At 37.6% G+C, this 18,964-nt stretch overlaps 1 protein-coding gene across 1 annotated transcript; it reads right to left on the bottom strand.

Moving 5' to 3' along the window:
- Window positions 1-1,172: 1,172 nt before the first annotated feature.
- On the bottom strand, window positions 1,173-18,730 carry slc49a3 (solute carrier family 49 member 3). Its single transcript, XM_044204369.1, has 10 exons — window positions 18,250-18,730; window positions 12,506-12,664; window positions 11,534-11,750; window positions 9,891-9,967; window positions 7,953-8,090; window positions 7,016-7,132; window positions 6,457-6,609; window positions 4,644-4,801; window positions 4,016-4,119; window positions 1,173-3,188 (listed from the first exon to the last, which is right to left on the bottom strand). Exons 1-10 carry the CDS (start codon window positions 18,409-18,411, stop codon window positions 3,043-3,045), a joined length of 1,431 nt encoding a protein of 476 aa, XP_044060304.1. The 5' UTR covers window positions 18,412-18,730; the 3' UTR covers window positions 1,173-3,042.
- Between the last annotated feature and the right edge of the window lie 234 nt (window positions 18,731-18,964).

The following is an 18,964-nucleotide window of genomic DNA, read 5'->3' as shown; positions in this document are numbered from 1 at the left end:
TACTACAGTGTAAAAATACTAAGTCCTGCATTCAAAATGTTAATTAAAAGTATGTCAGTATTATCAATAAAATGTACTTTAAAGTATAAGTCATGCAGAGTGGACTCTGTCAGTGTATCAAATATTAGTGATTTGTTATTTCTGATCAATTTAAGAAGCATTTGTTGTAGGCAAGGCAAGTTTATTTATCTAGCACATTTCAACAACAAGGAAATTCAAAGTGCGTTACATAAAACATAAAAGCAATAGGGCAATATAAAAAGACATTTAAAAACACTTAGTCAAATTGAAGATGAAACGGGAGAGTAAAAGTTACAGTGCTGTGTAAGAAATGTATCTTTATTTGATTCAATAAAAGGCAGCGCAAACAGAAAAGGCTTCATCCTTGATTTAAAAGAACTACGAGTTGCAGCAGTTTTCTGGGAGTTTGTTTCAGATATATGGGGCATAAAAACTGAACGCTGCTTCTCCATGTTTACTTTTGACTCTGGGGACAGAAAGCAGACCTGTCCCAGACGACCGGAGAGGTCTGGATGGTTCATAACGTAGCAGGAGATCAGAAATGTATTTTGGCCCAAAACCATAAAGTGCTTTTTTTAAGTATTTAAAAATCAACGTAGCTTGTCGAGATGGAGTAAATGCTAATTACTTATACTGTTTGGTAATTTAATCAATGGTAATGCATCATACTTATAAAGGTATATCATTTGTATGTACAATCTTACAGAACTAAAGTAAACATACTTTCCACCACTGCTGAGAGTATTTTTTAAATCACTTCTTTTTACAAAATGTATTTATTATTGCTCAGAAATGTTGTGAATTATGTCTTCATTTAAAGGAGGCAGTGTGTCACTGAGGTTCCCTACCACAGCACAGCAGATGTTTTGATTGAGAACATCTGTAGTAATTACATCTGGAAAAGCACAGGTGCAACAATGTCTCCATTCAGTTTAGGTGTGTCAGTGCTGGGATATAATGGGTAAATGGATGCTGGAACAGAGCCATCATTAATGTTGGAAGTTACACCTGTGCTTTTCCTCATAACATACGCTGTGGAAAAAAAAAGAAAGTGGGCTAAAAGTCTAATTTCAGTATCTTATGATGGTCTACATGTTGTATTAAAGACTTCCCCCTCATGACAAGAATCATCAGACTCAGGGAGAAGGAACTGAATACCTGAGGCAACATTTTATTGGCATTTTAAGGCATTACAACATTATTATTATTATTACATCATTATTGCAGTCTTGGCTTTCAGAAACACACTTAACTGAGAAGGAACATAAAATTGACGCCTCCCATTCCAGCTGTGTGTCTCTCAGATGATCAAATCTAAAAACACTGGAGGTGAAGTCAGACACACCCTCCATCTTCAGTTTACATCATTCAAGTCCTCCAGTTTTCTAACTCTTAATAAAAATACCTCATATTACCTCTACAAAACAACTCTATTAGTGGTCTTGACTAGTGGAAAAAGTTATTAAAAAGCTCATGTCACATCTAATTAGAATACAAACTCAAAGATTAACTGATTTGGTGGCTTCAATGAGCAAAACACATTCAGTACGCTGTTAAACACGGTGTACAAATGTCATTCCTATCTACCTATACAGAATCTTTATTTGCATGAGGCACACCACAGTTTATTTCGACAGTGTAATCTGTCTGTATTTAATTTATTCCCTTAGTTGCACAAAACCCACAACTGCCTCTATCTGTAAGGCTTCAGCATCCTTCAAACCTGACTGGTAACGTCTGCAGTCCTTCAGATGGAACCATTTTTACAAATTTAAGGCATTACAAGCAGTTAAATGCTGTCATTAGGGGTATTTCTTTCACAACACAATGACAGACACACTTTAATTAACACAGAACATGATTAGTGGTACAATAATATTATTGACACAGTTAAACAGGAAACAATGTAGTTTCAGTTCCAGGTAGCCGGGTCTGAAATCTATAAATTTAGTTTCCAGAGACCTGCAGAAAACCTGATTAAAGTTAATACATTTTATTCAGATGTATGTTAGTAGTGTCTTTTATAGTGGTTTTGGTACAATAGGATGAGATACAGATGAAGATGGGACAATACATGGAGTTATTTCAAGCAGCTCCAGGGGAGACTGATGGCAGAAAATGTTTCAGGGATCTAAAACAGTAAACATCAGGTTTTGCTATCACTCCCTGTGAGTCAAAAAGAAACCACAGTTCTTCTCTGGAAAGTGGCAGGAAATAGACAAGAATGCAATGCAGCTACAAGACCAGCTGTGTTTTGAGTCGTACAAAAGTTCATGATTTTGCTTTGGTGACTGTTGAAAGGAATCCCGGAGACTGCAACAAAACACTGAAGCACAATTGAATTTGGTGTATTGAAGGAATGTGGATACACAAAGTCCTCTGCCATGTGCTGAAACGTCACAATGATGAGACCTTCAGGAACAGTTTTCGAGGATCTACATGTGAAAATTTTCCTTGTGTTAAATGTGCATTTTTCCAGAGCAGGTTCTGTGATGAGCTACATTGTGTTTTTGGTCTTCATTTTCTCTCTTATTACTTTAATTGAAGGTAAGTTTTGTTAAAAATGAAATTGTCTCAGTAAGAATGCAAAAACTATATGAATATAATCAGTTTGGGAAGTAGGACGTTTTTACTTCCATTCAGAGAACTATTTTCCCAGCTAAGTGGGATTTCTAGAACAGACTGGTCACTTGCCACTCTGGGCTAGAAAACAATAATTTACAACAATTTTCTCCCTACAAACTACTTTTTTGTGTAAAAGTATACAATCTCTCAATGCATTACAAGAATAGACTTTTCATGTTGAGTTATGGAATGATAGCACTTGTTAGTAGCAACATAATTAATGTACAATCTCTTATTGTAACTAAACGTACAAAAAAAGGCCCCAATGTCGTACAAAAGAATCAATGGGAATGTATTGATTTAAATAAAACATTTACCTATGAACCTGAGGTTACCAAAACAAACTGTAGGTGCGATCACACCCATAAGTCTCTCTCGTCACGAGCCTCAGCAGGTTCACGTCTCCACACTCGAGCCGGTGCTTTGTTTGGTCCCGTAAGTCGCTTGTTCCTCTGCCTCCAGTCGTCTGTATCGTGTGTGGAAGAAGATCACGAAGCAGCATGTGAACAAACTGCACAGTCCTGCCATCACCAGCATGGGCTCTGAGGGCGAGAAATGTCCAGATTAGTGTACAACTTTAGTTCTCAGTTACTCAACATCCCCAATAGCCAAGTTTACAAGTTGTTTGACATTAAAGTTGTTGTCCAGGAGGTTGTGTGGTAGCATACAGGCTGATAAAGTATAATATAACAGGAAAATAGAGGACGTATGTTTCGACTTCTGTCAAACCCACTTGCAATAAACATATTATATTCTTATTGTGGCTATATTAGATTGATCAAAGTGCATGAAAACACACTGAGTGACTGACTGTGTGTGTGCTTGTATGAAAGGGCCACGTGGTGTCTAATTTTTCAAAATGGTCTAAAATCTAAATAAAATATAAAATAATGCATATGGTATATGTCTATGTTCGGTATACGTAATCTGATGATTTATACATTTCATAATGTTGTTATTAATAAAATGTTGTAAATGTTGCTACTTCACTACATCTTGTAGTTGTTCTTTAGGATGAAAAAGAGTTTAAATCAACCAAACCAAACCAAACAGCTCAAAAAGTTAAGCGGCAACTTGTAAGCACACTTGCAACACCTGTGTTACAATTACTGAAAGCCAAACTTTTGTTTTGTTTTTTCATATATAAACTGCTCAATAGCCAACTATTTTAAATCTTTGAGTTGAGGTCAGTAAACTGCACACATACCCTGTGCTCATGTTCACCAACTCAGCAGGACTGTGATGCTTTAAATCAAAACAAATCGAGTAGACGAGAGCGAACACAGCTCTCCCTCATTGAGTCAGGTTTGATTCCCCCTGAGGAAGCCTTTGTTAGATGCTCATGGTGGAGTAACATCATGTGACCTACCCCTCCAGCTCAGGACTGCATTCCCGCAGGTTGACAGAGGAGTGTCTGCGAGCGGTTTGGTTAAAGCCTGAAGGAGGATTATGTAGAGAACAGACTGAACCTGCCTGGAAAAGATCACAAAAAACAGTCATGACTAACATCAATTTCACATAAAGTATATAGATGAAGTCCAGGAAGTGATCAGTGTCTATTTAGAATATGAAAAGACTAAAAACAAACAAACAATCAATAATATAAAATCTGGGTGGAAATCGGATTTTAAAAAGCAGCACAAAAAGCATTAGCTTTTTTACTAACTTATAGTGACTGTGGTGCATAATCAACAGCTCATTTGCATCTTCTGTCCATTTTTCATTTGACTTTCTATTACATGAAACATATTCTGAGCTATGCATTTAACTTCAAACTGCTATAAACGGTTTCCTTTCAGCAGAAACAGAAATGTGGGGATAATATCTGGGCAGTAATGTGTTTAAATTGATCTGCTCCTTTCAAAAAATCCAGATTATTTTTGGTGACAATCAGTAAAAGCTGGAAATGTTGACTTTTACTCGTTCAGTCTGCTTAATAACAATCTGCCATACTGTATATACTGTGTGTACTGTACGTTGTGCTCAGACTGTAGTACCCCGAGACGAAGATGAGTCCGGCTGATGTGGCTTCTCCGACGGGATACGAACACTCCACAGACAGCTCCATGGCCACCGGGTAAATGGAGAAACCGAAAAAGCCAAAAAGAGAACAGACGGCGGCCACGGCGGCTTTCTGCTCCCGCATCAGAGACACCTGACAGGAGGAGAGCAGATAGTCGAACATCAGAATCAGCATCATAAACAGAGCAGGAAAAACATCTTTGGAACAAAATTATGAGCATCAAATGTCGCTTTAATTTTTCCTAAAAAGCTTCGTTAAGAAGTGCTATCTGTGTACCTTTCCTATTCAGTAATGTCCACAAAAATGTATAAATATAGATAATAGATGAATATAATTTTCATACATTAAACAAGTGTCCATTTGGCTTCTCAGTATTACTGACAAGAGTGATTCAGCTTTACCCCCGTTCATTAAAGCAATTCCATGTGCTATTTTAAACAGTCAATGTCTGGTAGCTCTTACACTGAGTTTGTTTGAAATACAGAAAGAAACAGAAGAACAGCTGGTTAGTTTGCATAAGCAGCAACAGCCACCACAAAGAAATAGTGCCTCCTCCATCAACTGAAAAAAACAGTGTTTGACTGAATGATCTCTGGAAGCTCAGAAAGAAAGCAAAGAGCACTAACAATAACCACAGCAAACACGGATCTTGTGGATTACCACTGTGATGTAAGATATGTTATTATTAGTAGTGTTTGTAATATTCCTGGTTTTTGGTTCTTTGTTGCACAGTGGATACAGATGATCATTTACTCTTCCAGGTTTGTTGGTTCTGTTTCCTCTAATGGAAATGTGAGCTGCTTTTGAGTCAAGTGTCCTTCTAACACCATTTTTAAATAGGACACCTTTTCTTCTTTGGTTGTTCTTTTTCATAACATTTTTTGTTTCCTTATTGTATACACCAGAACACTAAAGGAATGCAGTTTTGTTCTCCTGAATACTGAGTGCGTTACATGGAGAGAATGACAATAAATTCTACCTTCGACGCTGAACCTTGATGGTGTGGTGGGATATTTAAATATCATGTAGATTATTTTCCTTTAAATTGATAAACTTAATATGTGCTACTGTACCTCTACTGCATATAAATACAGGATTTTGACCATAATGGAAGGGAAAAACAAAGAAAACCCCTTATGGTGATTTTATTTATACTGCACTTTATTGAACTGCTGCATTTGCAGTACAGTAAAATGTAGTTAACTGTCAAAACACATTGATGAACAAAAGTGTTCGTACATCAAACACTGTGACTGTTCCCATTCCCATTCCCTTTGTTTGTTCACCCATCAGCATTTGTCACACATTGCAGATGTGCACTTATAACACCTTCACATAAATATACTATAAACTTCTGCCAGGGAAAAGAAGTCTACAGAAGCCTACAAGCAGCATCTATAAGCTGAAAGATAGATTTCACTTCAGAGGTTTATGTTTGGGTATCAGTCGATTCTATTCTAAATGTTTATTTCTGTACATTTAGAGTTATCAAAGGTAAGATTTGAAAGGCATGCTCTTAAGTGGGTAATGTGACAGTACTAAGTTATTTTAACTTAAAATGAACTTTGCAAAAAAAAAAAAACCCAAAACAACTAGTTACTTTTTAAATAAATGTTCAGAGTAAATTAACTAATAACCTTCATAAACTCCTCCTGTGGTTCTCTGTAAGCTTTCACAACCTTGATAAATCACTCAGGAATAGTTTAAAGCACAACATCTGTTTGTATTTCAAGTTTATCTAAAGGATATCTAAAGTGTCCTTGCACTACTCTGTCTTATATTCTCACCACTGAGAAGGCGATGCATGCGAGAGCAGTGAAGCTCATGTTGATCTTTGTGGCTTCGATGAACTTCTTGGTCTTGTCGACGTAGAGACCCAGAAGGCCGGCGCCCACGATGCCAAACACGATGAAGAGAGCGCCACAAACGCCAGCAAAGTCCTGCAGCAATGAGATTTTATAGGTTTATTCAGTATGTGAGTATTACTAAAGTGTGTTTTTATGACACACTGCATCCAGTATGTAAAAGACCAGGGTTCGTTTTCTTTCCTTTTGTTCCATCATCATCATTTTTGTACTGTCAATTCCTATATTTGTGTACTTGTAAAGTAAATACTCAATTTATTTATTGTTCCATGGTCTTTCTTCCCAATTTTCCCACTTCTACAGCTTACTAACACACAATTCATCGCTGTGTGATGCTTTTCGACTATAGATGCATGAACATTTATTATCAAATATGCTGTCTGTGTTGCTTTTTTTGCTCATTTGATACTAATTGGTCCATTTAATACTTAATTGTTCCCCATGGAAATCAATATGGTGCCTTATCCTCCAGTGTACTTACATTGGTGTATCCTTGCACACACAGGATCTGCTCCAGCAGTGTGGAGAAGCAGGTGAAAACAGCAATGCCCGAACCGAAGCACAGCAGCAGGACGAGGTAGGCTTTGTTCTTCAGTAACTATAGTGGAAACAGACAAAAGGATTTGTAAGAGAAACCTAATGGGAAAATAAGGTCACTGCAGCAACAGCATTCAACAAGGCAAACAACGTATCAGCACACACAGAGAACATAAAATGAGCAATAAAAGTCAAAATAAATAAAGTGATAAAACATAATTATGATCATAACAAAGAAGACAAAGAAAACCAACAAATATTCACATTTGAGAAGTTTTATTGTAATTTTTGCTTAGAAAATTACTCATGATTAAATCAATTAACAAAATAGTTTGCTAATTCTTTTTCTGTAGATCAAGTAATTGTTTCAGCTCAGTATTCACATCTGATATCAGAATTAATCTCTTGCTTTCCCGGGTGTGTGGTGATGGTGATGATGTTTTTGTGATTAGGTTGGATTATGATGATGACTGATGACTGATGTACCCAGGTTTTATGTTATGTTGTTACTTAATGTAGGTTGTATTTTATTTGAGCTTGGTGGGTTTAAACATGGTTTACATATTTCTAGTACATCTTATGTTCAAGTCTGTGTGTGTTCTGTGTTTCACCTGGCTGCAATACAAATTTCCCCTTGGTGACAATAATGTTAAAGTTAAAGTTGAAGGTAATTAGGTAATAGAGGGGGATGTGGTGCTCTTCTGCTGCAGCGTCAGTTTGTGATCTGTTAAATGCCAGGAGTTTTGCCTGATGCAGCTTCAAGTTTGATTCTGAGTTAGTGGTTTAACAGAATATTAATGTGTAAATTTGTATAATCCGTATTCTAAATTTGATACCCGTCTACGTGCATGTTTGTGTTTTCTACCCTCCTGTGTCCTCACCAGTTTGATCCCCTGTACGAACGGCTCGGAGCTGGACGACTCAGCACTGGCTGATGGCGGCGTGGGGGGGGCACTGCTCCGTATCCCCACTGTTGCTAGGAAACAGATGATGCAGGCCGGGACCGCATAGACAAGCAGCTAGAGGAGGGATGAAACACACATAATGTGATGATTAATGGATGTTAGCACCTTAAATCAAAGACAATTTATCATCATAAGCAGGTAAGGTGGCCAGAGCCACAGACACACATAGCTGTTCAGCTGTTGCAGTTTTCTGTATTAGTAGCTGCAGTCCCACAGTGCCCTATGGAAATCCTCTGGTTCTAGGCCAACAAACATTTTTATGTAAAGATTTTTTTACATATTTGCCTTTACTGGACACTTCACAGTAGACACTGACAGGAAACATGGGGGAGAGAAGGGAGTTTATATGCCACAAAGGCCCCCGGTAAGATTCAACCCGGGACATTGCAGTTATCTGTTATGTGCCATGAACCACTCAATATTCAGTATCCCTAATTTAAATGTGCTGTATTTGCTCAACATTGTGTTATGCATTCATACATTTTTGCAAATTCACACACGTTCAGAGATGCTTCAGCAGTAGTTAAAAGTTGGACAATGGGCTACTCGTTAAAGCTGCAACAATGGATTCTTTTGCCCACTTGGGGGCAGAAAAACATAGTCCTATATTTATATTTTCAACTTGTAGAGGTATTATGGCTGACTTGTTAGCAAACAGTTGCCTATTCACACATCCATCAGACACAGAGTAACATTAACATTCATTTGCAAGTGGTGTTTGTGTCCACCTAATGAATTTAAGTTCAATATTCACTCTCCTTTTAGGTCTGGTTTGGTCTCCACCAACTCCTGAGAAAAAAATCTGACACTTTAGCTGCTAGATGATCCCCTTTCTTCACCAGCTAGTCGCTAAACTTCGCCCTTTTTATACAGAGATCCCGCAAATAGGAGCTGTCATTACATCAGCATAATGCTGCCCCAGTGTGTGATTTGAGACAGAATGCCGGTGTTCCGGACAGTACCCCCCCCAACATAGGCGGAGCTGATCGTCATAGCGCAGCTATTCCAGCAGTTGGGAAACTGAACCACACACTCACTACGCACACGTGTCCCGTCCTGTCAGCTCCCCCATTTACACAGACCTCGATTCAATCTTTATTACCTCCGCTGCCAGCTCAAAGGTAGAACAACAATGCCCCCCTATTCCGTGTTCGTACCTTTTACACAGAACGGCGACACAGAATAAAAAGCGCAACAATCCCGCTTGGACAGGCTGTGTAAAAGGGACCGTTGCCGGTCTACTGTTTGGGACAGGACAAGTAGTTACAGTGTATTTATCAGTGCTTGTTTGCTTGTAAGCTCCTGCCATGACTGAGACTGAACAATACAGTAAATGTCTTATTAAACCAAAACAATGAGAAAAAGAAGCTAAAAGCACTTGGGTAGTAATCCTCTTTCACATTACACAGTCATTTCATCCGTTGTTAAAATAATAAATAATAAATAATGATAGGTGGAGCTTTAACTTTTTCACTTTTTAACCCAGACTTGTCCCAGCTGGTCTATGATACTGAACCCACCTCCCCACTGGTTGCCAGTCTGCTTGTTTGATATACATGTAACTGAGAGAGGAGACAACTGTTGCTCATTAACCACTTTCCCAAAAGGTGAAAAGTGATACTAGGTACAATTAGCGACAGTAAATTGCTAGAGTCCTACACTGGGCAGGGAATGCTTTAATCCATTTTCCACAGGGGCACATCAATTCCAAAATTCACCAGTATTATGCTACAACTGGCCTCTTTAATGTTGGAAATGTTCAGCCAGCTACTGAGCAGCATCATAACACTAAAATGGAAACCTGACCAGACTCCTCATCAGTGGATTTGAAGACTTTTTCTTAGTTCAACTCACCAGGGCTGGGATCTGTGCAGATTTTTCAGCCATCCAGGGAGAGATGATGTTAGCGAGGAGGATCCCCAGGGGATTGGCTGAGGAGGGAAAAGAGAAAAGTGTAATTCAGTGTTATTGTGGTTTAGGGCTGTACCGAATAGTTTAAAGCTTCATTCATAACTTTTTCCAATAACGCCAGAGCGTTGTTAAGTCCAAAAGTCAATTGGAAAGGAAAGGAATTGAGGTCATAAAATATGATTACAGACATTCAAAGCTTCATTTGAAAAACTCAATAGAAGCTTCAAAAAATAAATAAATAAATAAAATGACATTCGGTACAGCCCTATTCTCGTTTCTGTCCTATGTTATAGATCAATTCAGTCTTACTACACTTTCTGTTCCCCATTTCAGTCGTCCAAATTCTTATCTAAGTACTGGTGACGACATGGAATATATAAAAATTGTATTTACAAGCAATAGCTCATATTACTATTATCTTTAAGTATAAAAAATGATCATTGAAATAAATTGTTTTAAGCTGATTATTTATCTCTGGACACATCCTTCATTTTGCTGTATACACGTAAGAGTTTGCTGACATGCAAAAATGTAAGTGCTTCCCTGCACTTTACAGCACGTGCTGAAACTGACCCAGTTCCTGCTTATCTTTATTACACAGAGTACAAAAACTGGGCCAACATGACCTGAGGCACAAGCACTGACACAAAATATAATTAAAAATGTAAAAATAAATAAATAATACATAAAAAATCATGCAACAAGACTTTTTTTTAAATTAAAGTTGGAATATCTTATAGAAAAGTAAATTATTATGGTTTAGATAATCTGATGCATTAGAGCCAATGTTAAAATGCAAGGTGAAAAGTATTAAACAAACAGTTTCTTCCTTTCTCCATAAGGGCGGAAAAATATAAATAGTAATACTAATAATTCAATATTTCAAGCACATTTCTTTTTTCATTTTGACAAAAGCCTTACAAAATTCACAAGCTGCCGTCATACTTCCACTGGCAAATGTGTTGTTTTATAAATGGAAAGGACCTGATGATGGACATGCCACAAAAAGTAAAAGGACCTTCAAGGACAGTTTATTACCTGCTAATATGGCTGACAGATTAGACACATTTACAAGCTATGCTGGCATTTGGCCGACAGCTGGTCCAAAATTGTAAGGTTGTTACTTTCGTCTAAGTGGTCTGCTCATCAAAGATGTACCTGGTGGTTTAAAGCTGAGTGTTCTTGCTCTCTTTTTAAATTTTACAAAAAAAAAAAAAAGATGGATTTGGGAATCCTCTAAATTTAAACATATTCAAACATCTTGTTCAGGGGTGCTTCAACAGCTAAATATGGGCAAAGTATTTTTCATTAAAGCTGCAACAATAGATGTTTTGGTCACTTGGGGGCATAAGAAGTTCACAATAAGCTGAAAAAAAAAAAAAAAACCCACACTCCTAACATACAGTATATTATCAATAGATAAAGTTGTTTTGGCTGATGTGTTGCTCTCTTTTTTAAATTATGTATGATTAATACCCAGAAGAAAGTCCGTATGCTTGCATTGGTAACTGCTGAATTGGAGCTGTGAAAGCTGTACAGCTAATTCACACACAGCTCTCAGTAATAATAAACAGTAAATCACTCACACATAGAGGCAATCATGTTAGCTGTGGCGCGCTGGTGTTCAGGGAACCAGAGAGCTGCCAGCTTGGTGGGGGTGAAAATGATGAGGGGCTGAGCCAGGGCACCAAGTGTCTGACCCAACATCACTACAGGGAAGAGGATTGTAAAATCTTGGCCCGGCGGTGTCCCGCAGAAGCGCAGCAGGGCTCCGAGCATGTTCAGCCAGGATCCCAGAATCAGCTGCATAGTCAAGATGGCAGGAGGGTGAAAGGTCAATGATTTAACAGATTCAAGAAGTAATCTACACAGAGATTGCCTGTCAATCAAGAAGTGTTCTTTTCCCTTGGATTTCCTGCTAATGAAGTTTCTGTAGGTGGTGCTCTTGTCTTTGTGGCTGTCGCTCCTTATGTTTCAACAGTTATTCATCTGTTCATTCTGAACCAAATATATATAACGCATTATTTCCTGTGCAGCGGAGGACTTTTCCCAGGAAAGAGAGAGACTCCAAGTGCTTACAACAAATGGAAAATAAACTTTTAATGAAGTTTGTGTCACATGTGTGTTATATAAATCTGCAAATGAGAATAGGCAGCTCTATTTACACCATTTCCTTCATAAAACCTCTTTCCACGTCCAGTCTGTTTTCTCTCTGCATCCATCTGAAGCCTTTCGGCAGACACAAATACTGTTTTAGACTATTAATATTTTCTCCTCCTGGACCTGGAGCGTCCACACTCCACTCCACACTTGTAAAATCATTTGCCACTTAGTTACAGCTTTGTGTTGTTGTAATACAAAACAAACCCCAGACCCCTCTGTTTGAATTGAAACGGTCACTAAAGACTGAGATCTCCCAGTAAAAAACAAAACAAAAGGAACAGTAGGGTACCAAACGTAGGTCCATTATACTGTATCAAGGAAAACGGCTGTAGCCTACAATACAAATTACACAAGAGCCCCTGATGACGCCTCAGTTCTCAGAATGAGGTTTGTACCGTGATCCGTAGCCCAAGGGTGTCCAGCATCCATGTGGTTCCAAAGCTGAGCGGTATGGCCACCACCATGTAGACCAGTGACAACCAGTTGATTTCCTCGAGAGTGACCTTCAGAAACTGGGCAGACTGGTCCGCTACTGGTGCAAAGGTCAGCCATATCTGGGAAGACACGTGAAGAGATTTATTCAAAAATTAGGTCTGTATCTCTTGAAAATATAAGTGAGACCTACTCTTACAAAATGATTACTGATACTAATTTGTGAAAATAAAACTCAATATGGAATATTGCTAAAGTTAATCTTCAGTTGTGAGAAAAACATATTAAAAATGGTAATTGTAACTTTAGGATTCGATCAGTTCTTAAAGATTGAGATATAAATATAAGATACAAATATTCTATAACAATTACATATTCAATAAAATGTCATGGTTCGATCTCTGACAAAACATATTAACACCAGTTTCTCTAGTTTAATCATCTTAGTGGTCAAACCTACAAAACTAGTTGCATTGTGCATTTGAGTGATCAGATTTGTATTTGAAGTATCTTGTAGTCATGTGACCTGGACACATTACTTTAAAAAGGAGAAAATGGCAAGACTTGCTCAGCTCATGCGAGAAAGAAATGCTTCTTATGATTTATGCCAGCTTGTTCTGTTCTCATATGACACCACTTAACAAACATGCCGTTCTGCTAATGAAGGGTGCAACAGGATATTTTCATGCTACTGGACAAACTAGGGAAAGTGTCATGAAAAGTCACTGAGAAGGTGAAAAGATATGTCCAAGAAAAAGACTATAGCCTGTAGAAAAATATATACTGTATGATATATTGGGATGAAACTTTCATACTTTCACCCTGTCAGTCTGCATGACCAGGTGAAATTAATTTGTGTGGGTTTTGCAGTGGAGGAATGTAGCCTAACTAAGTTCAACCAGGTTACTGTCTGCTTGCTATAGTAACCTTATCTCTTAAACGTCATGTAAACAAGAAGGCTGCTTTCTGCTGTTGGTTAAGTGATTAGAGAAACTAGTTAACACAGCTACATTTTAACATGTGTGCATATATATGCAAAAAGATCAGATTATCTCAAAGTATCTCTATGGCAGCAGTGCAGAGGAATAAAAGGGCACATTATTAGTAGTAAGGCATACTTGTATCCAAAAATAACTAAATCCAAAGTCTAACTAAAACTGAGACTTAACTTAAAATAAAGCTTCTAGAGATAAATAAGAAGATTTTTTATTGCTTAACAGTGAACTGTTTGTTAAATTCAGACACGTTCACACTATAATGAAAAACAATTCGCTCTTCCTCACTACACAGCCTATTAAAAAAATCTTGTAGTTTATCACTGAGCATGTTAACATTTGTTGTACCGTAACCACATTACTGCAGTGCTTGTAAACGCATTATCTGAATTACTGCCATAATCTGATTTGTTTTGTGCACAGAAACACAGTGAACCAACATCCAGGTTTCAACACTACAACCAGAAATCTTGTAACAGGGTCAAGAACACTGAAATGTGACTGCTGCTTATTGATTAACCCAGTATTTAAAAACGGGCAAGGCATACTCATACACTAATCTGGAGAACTGCATGTAAAACAGCAACAAAAGTGTATTTAGGGAAAAATGCCGCAAGCAGGGCTGATACACAGAGTGACTGAATGAATCTGACCTGTAAACTAAACACTGAGACCACAAAGGCAGCACCAGTACAAATCTTTGTTTTGTGGACAATCGAGAACATGTAACTTATGCAGCTGGTGCTGGTCAGCTGATTTGGACACACAATGTCAGTCCTGTCCTCTCTAGGATGAAATGCTTTTGAGACAGGAATTTTACATTTTCACACATTTCTCCTTTTCTAGAGAGCTGTTTGCAATTGTCAAGAAGATTAGGTGGTCTGACTGTCCACTGATGCATCAGACACCTCTGGTCTCCTTTTGACAAACTTGCAAGCATCTTGACTTGCAACTTCACAATATTGTTTCATTACAATATCACCATGTCTCTAGTTTCCACTCTTGTATTGAAACTTCATGCAGATGCAGACACCAAACAATTCAAACGGTTTACAAATCACAGAAGGAAACAAACACAGTTTACTTCAATTCAAATGAACAACACGTGTAATACCAATTTGCCATAACATTTACAGACGTTTTTTTGCTTGCCTGGAAAATACAGACAGTAAATACCAAACGATAGAAATCTCCCTTTGGGGCTTAAAATGATATATTGGAGCTAGACCGATAAATTGACCAGGCCAATATTAGCTTATTGCACATATATCACTATCTGTTTATATGTCAGCCAAGAAGTAACAAGAAATTGCAGTACAGAAATGCCAAACTAGATTTGAGGTAATTTAGAAACAGTGTCTCCATTACATACTGTAGTTTGTCCACCAGAGAGCACTGACAAGTGTATCTGTACACTGTAAAATGTCCGCCTCAGTATGTATCTTGGTAAGAATTCTTAAAAAAAAACAAAACAAATCTAAGGCATCCGTTCAAGATTGTTGTTTATGTTTTAAAAAAAATTACTATCTGCCGATATATCGTTATTGGATTTTTTAAACTTCCAAATATCAATATTACAATCCAATTTAACAATCCAGTATTGGTCGGACTGCTGTATATTATAGGCTATATCGACATGCAAATGGATGAACCATATAACAGTGCAAAATAATGGGGATTATTCTGATTTGTGGTTACTGTTATTATCTTAAATGTTTTTGAATAAGGGGCCAATAGGCATATACTGTGTGCCCCTATTAAAAATGATGATAAGTAAATGACAAAAGATTGACCAAAGAAAACTCCTTGACTTTTATGCTCAACAAACCAAAATGGTCGAAATGGTTACAAAAAAGTTATTTTGGAGTCAGGGGTACTAATTCCCAGACAAGAAAAGTAATTCCCATGGAAGGTGGGGCTGGGCAACGTCGGAACAAGTGGTAATACAATACTCGGGTTTCAGTATTGACTGTAAAACACCTCACATTTAGGAATATAAAAATGTTTTTCTACAGAAATCTTCTTTTCTATTTAACAAAAGAGAAATAAAGCCATACGTGTTTAAAGCAACCATACAATAACTTTGCCTAAATAAAATACAGTCTAAAATTAGCTAAATTATTATTAAAATCAGGAAATATCTGATGAAAAAATAAGCGATCAAGACTTAGAATGTGACAGAGCACTCGATGCCAGCTTTTGGTACTTGACAGTTTTAATACTCTGTGCGAAAAAACACATAATTTGGTTGGCACCCAAAAAGTATTGATGTTCGATACCCAGCCCTGATGGGAACTAGCTTAACTGGTGTTTTATTTTTATTTATTTCAAATGAAAGATCTGTAGTTTTATGTTCGGCATGGAGTTTCCACATGACCAAGACACTTTCTGTGGTTGAACACTAACATTCAATGTTAATATGGTTCTCAAAATTAATCCTAAAATCAATTTACAAGGCAACAATCAACGGCCCACCACAGCTTTTTGTAAATCACACCCTGAATCCTCAGTAGGGCTGCTAATGTCAGAGAGATTGATGTCTAACTGGCTCATCAGCTGTTATTTGCCACATCATGAATGACTCTCCGCCAGCTGAGCATCCTTTGTGAGTGGGAACACCAGCCCCATGGAAACAATAGCTCCCATAGAGAGGACGAGTCCCATGGGAGCCGGGAATAGGTGAGGGAGGGCCTCTGTTTGCATGACTGAAACAGGCACACTTGTCTCCAGGCACACTCTGCTTTACAATGACAACATCCCCTGGGAATTATATCAAGTTCCACCAAACATAAAGGGGCACCACATGTCATCTACCCGCACTGCACACAACACACACAACCACATCTGCTATGTAACGCTAGAAAGAGGTTAAAGAATTTCAGATGTCTAAGAAGGAAGAGGATGGAAGTAATTAAAATTGTGTAAAACATGGCAACATAGGTTTGTGCATAAAGAGATAAAGAGTTCTTAAAGTGTAGATATTGTAATTCTAAACTTTAAAAAGGTCCCATGGTTTTGAATTTGTAGGCAAATTTTTTTTTTGTGATTTGATATGTTTCTGCATGAACCAGGACGCTGGGCTGGTGTGACTCGATTATTTGAATATTAATGAGACAATGTGCACTACTAGAACAGCATTTTCATCTCTAACTGGAGTTTATCTTGGGATGCAAAACGACCAGAAATGAGTGTATGTGAAGTAGCAATAGACCATTATTATTACATGTAAACAGTCTGTAACCCGTGAATGCTTTGTATTTGTCCATTTTGCTGGTAAACATTCATTCAAATTCTATCAATTCAAATGATATGTTAACCAATACAGAAGTGCAGTGGGTCAACCTGACTATAGTATGGAAGCACTTTTTCTGCCAGAAAAAGCAAAAAAGCTAATTAAATGGTAAATGAAAATTATAAGCCACTAAATCAAAAATTTGACTAAATAAGTCAAAATCATGAGACAGTAAGTCAAAATCATAATTTTTATTTATGCCAAGATCAGGCTAACAATAACTTTGTCCGAAGAATATATATATATATATATATATATATATATATATATATATATATATATGCTGAGGGTGACGTCACACCCACTAATATGATTAATTTGGTGCAATGACCTGACCTGAGGGTGATAGTCAAATAATTACAGGTTCACTGAAATGAGACAAAACATAATTCCTCTTTTACTTTGCCATGTCTACAGTTGTGAAGATACCGTGAAAGATCATTAAATGGGCTGTTGTAATGTCAGCTACAGGTAGGTACTGGTATTCTCTTTCGAGCCCTGTTTTTTTTTTTGTACATCATTAAATGTATGCCGAATTAGCTATTAGCAGTTCCTGTTTGCAGTGTACCCATGGATGCACAGACAATCAATGGACTACTTTGATACTGAAGTAAACTAAAACATGTGATGATTCTCAGGCAGGTTCTGAAGTGTCTTTTTTCTATAATTTCTAAGCAGATTTATGGACATACATTTGCATTGGACATCAGAGATGATGATATCCTCGCGAAGTGTACGTCACACTGAATGATGTCAATATGTGTTTCATGTCTGTGTTTTGGCTTTCTCTTTTGGCTTTGTCCTGATGAATGTGTTTTTTTTTTTACAGACCATATCCTGTAGTTTCCAGATGTAGTTAAAATGCCGTCCAGAACGATGAGTTAAATTACAGAGGAGCACAGTGAATATTTCACCCCCCCACCATCTCTCTGAAATATAAATCCTGTCCGAATGGGGCTAGATGAGATAAACCAAAAACATTTTACTTGCTTATCTTTTTTTGTCTTACACTATGACACACCACACAGGGACAAAACAAGCAGATGTCACACCAAACACACTTTCATTCCTAATGCTCCACATCATTAGATAGGTCATTATTAGTCTGAATTTGGCATTAGAAAGTAAAAAATGTGAGTTAGTATGTCAGAATTTTGATTTATCATAATATTTATTTAGCTATGCATCTGTTTTTTGTTTTTTGCAGAATTGAGCTTCCATACTACAAACTTTAAGGAAGCTGTCAATTTTTGAGGCAAGCACACGTTACTGAATATTGACCAAAGATATCAACTTTGTTGTCGGCCATGAAAACCTAATTGCTCGGACTTTGACAAGACATATCTGGGGAACACAAGTTGCTTTGAGCTTAACTTTGTTATTAAGTTAACTGTCAGGTGACCATTCACACTTATCTCACCGTTGCGTTGGAGCAGTTTAACAGACACAACACCAGCAGAACAAACCACCTCCTCTTGTAAACTTTAAAAAGCAGCAGTTTCTTCAGTTCTGTGTTTGGTCTTGTCGGAACATCAGAGGAAACAGTCTGGACCTCGGGAGAGGCTTCGCCAACATCCTCCATCAGTATCTACGATGTTGACAAGTTCACCGGTTAAGCTAACAACTTTAGCTAGCTAACACTTTACAAATATTCGAGGCATTGCAAAGTTGATGTTCCCGTTCACTGGGTCGGTAAAAACAAAAAAAAAAACAAAAAAAACGGGTGTATGTCCTTTAAAATTAAAGCTGTAAATCCATACTGTTGTCTTCTGATGGGTTATAAAGTCAATTTAACTCATAAATGGACGCCGGGAAAGCAGTTTGTGCCGGGAAGAGGTCACACTCCACGATTCGGGTCCGCGCAGCCGGGAGCGTCGCGGTACTGTACCAAAGATCTTCTACAGCGAAGATGAACCACTCGGTTGCTAAAACTACAGCCGTGGACATACCCGTTTATGCTTAAACTGTCTACAAATGTACAACTTTAACAGTCGAGCCCTTGAATATTGACCTTATGGACATTACATCACACACAACTACAAAAAAAATGCTGATACAATAAATGTGGTCCTACAAACTAGTACAATAAATACCTAAAATGACTTCGCTCCAAGTCAAACTGCAACAAAAAAAAA

Source organism: Siniperca chuatsi, linkage group LG8 (genome assembly GCF_020085105.1).
Source record: "Siniperca chuatsi isolate FFG_IHB_CAS linkage group LG8, ASM2008510v1, whole genome shotgun sequence".
Lineage (NCBI taxonomy): Eukaryota > Metazoa > Chordata > Actinopteri > Centrarchiformes > Sinipercidae > Siniperca > Siniperca chuatsi.
This window is presented reverse-complemented; position numbering and strand designations above follow the sequence as displayed.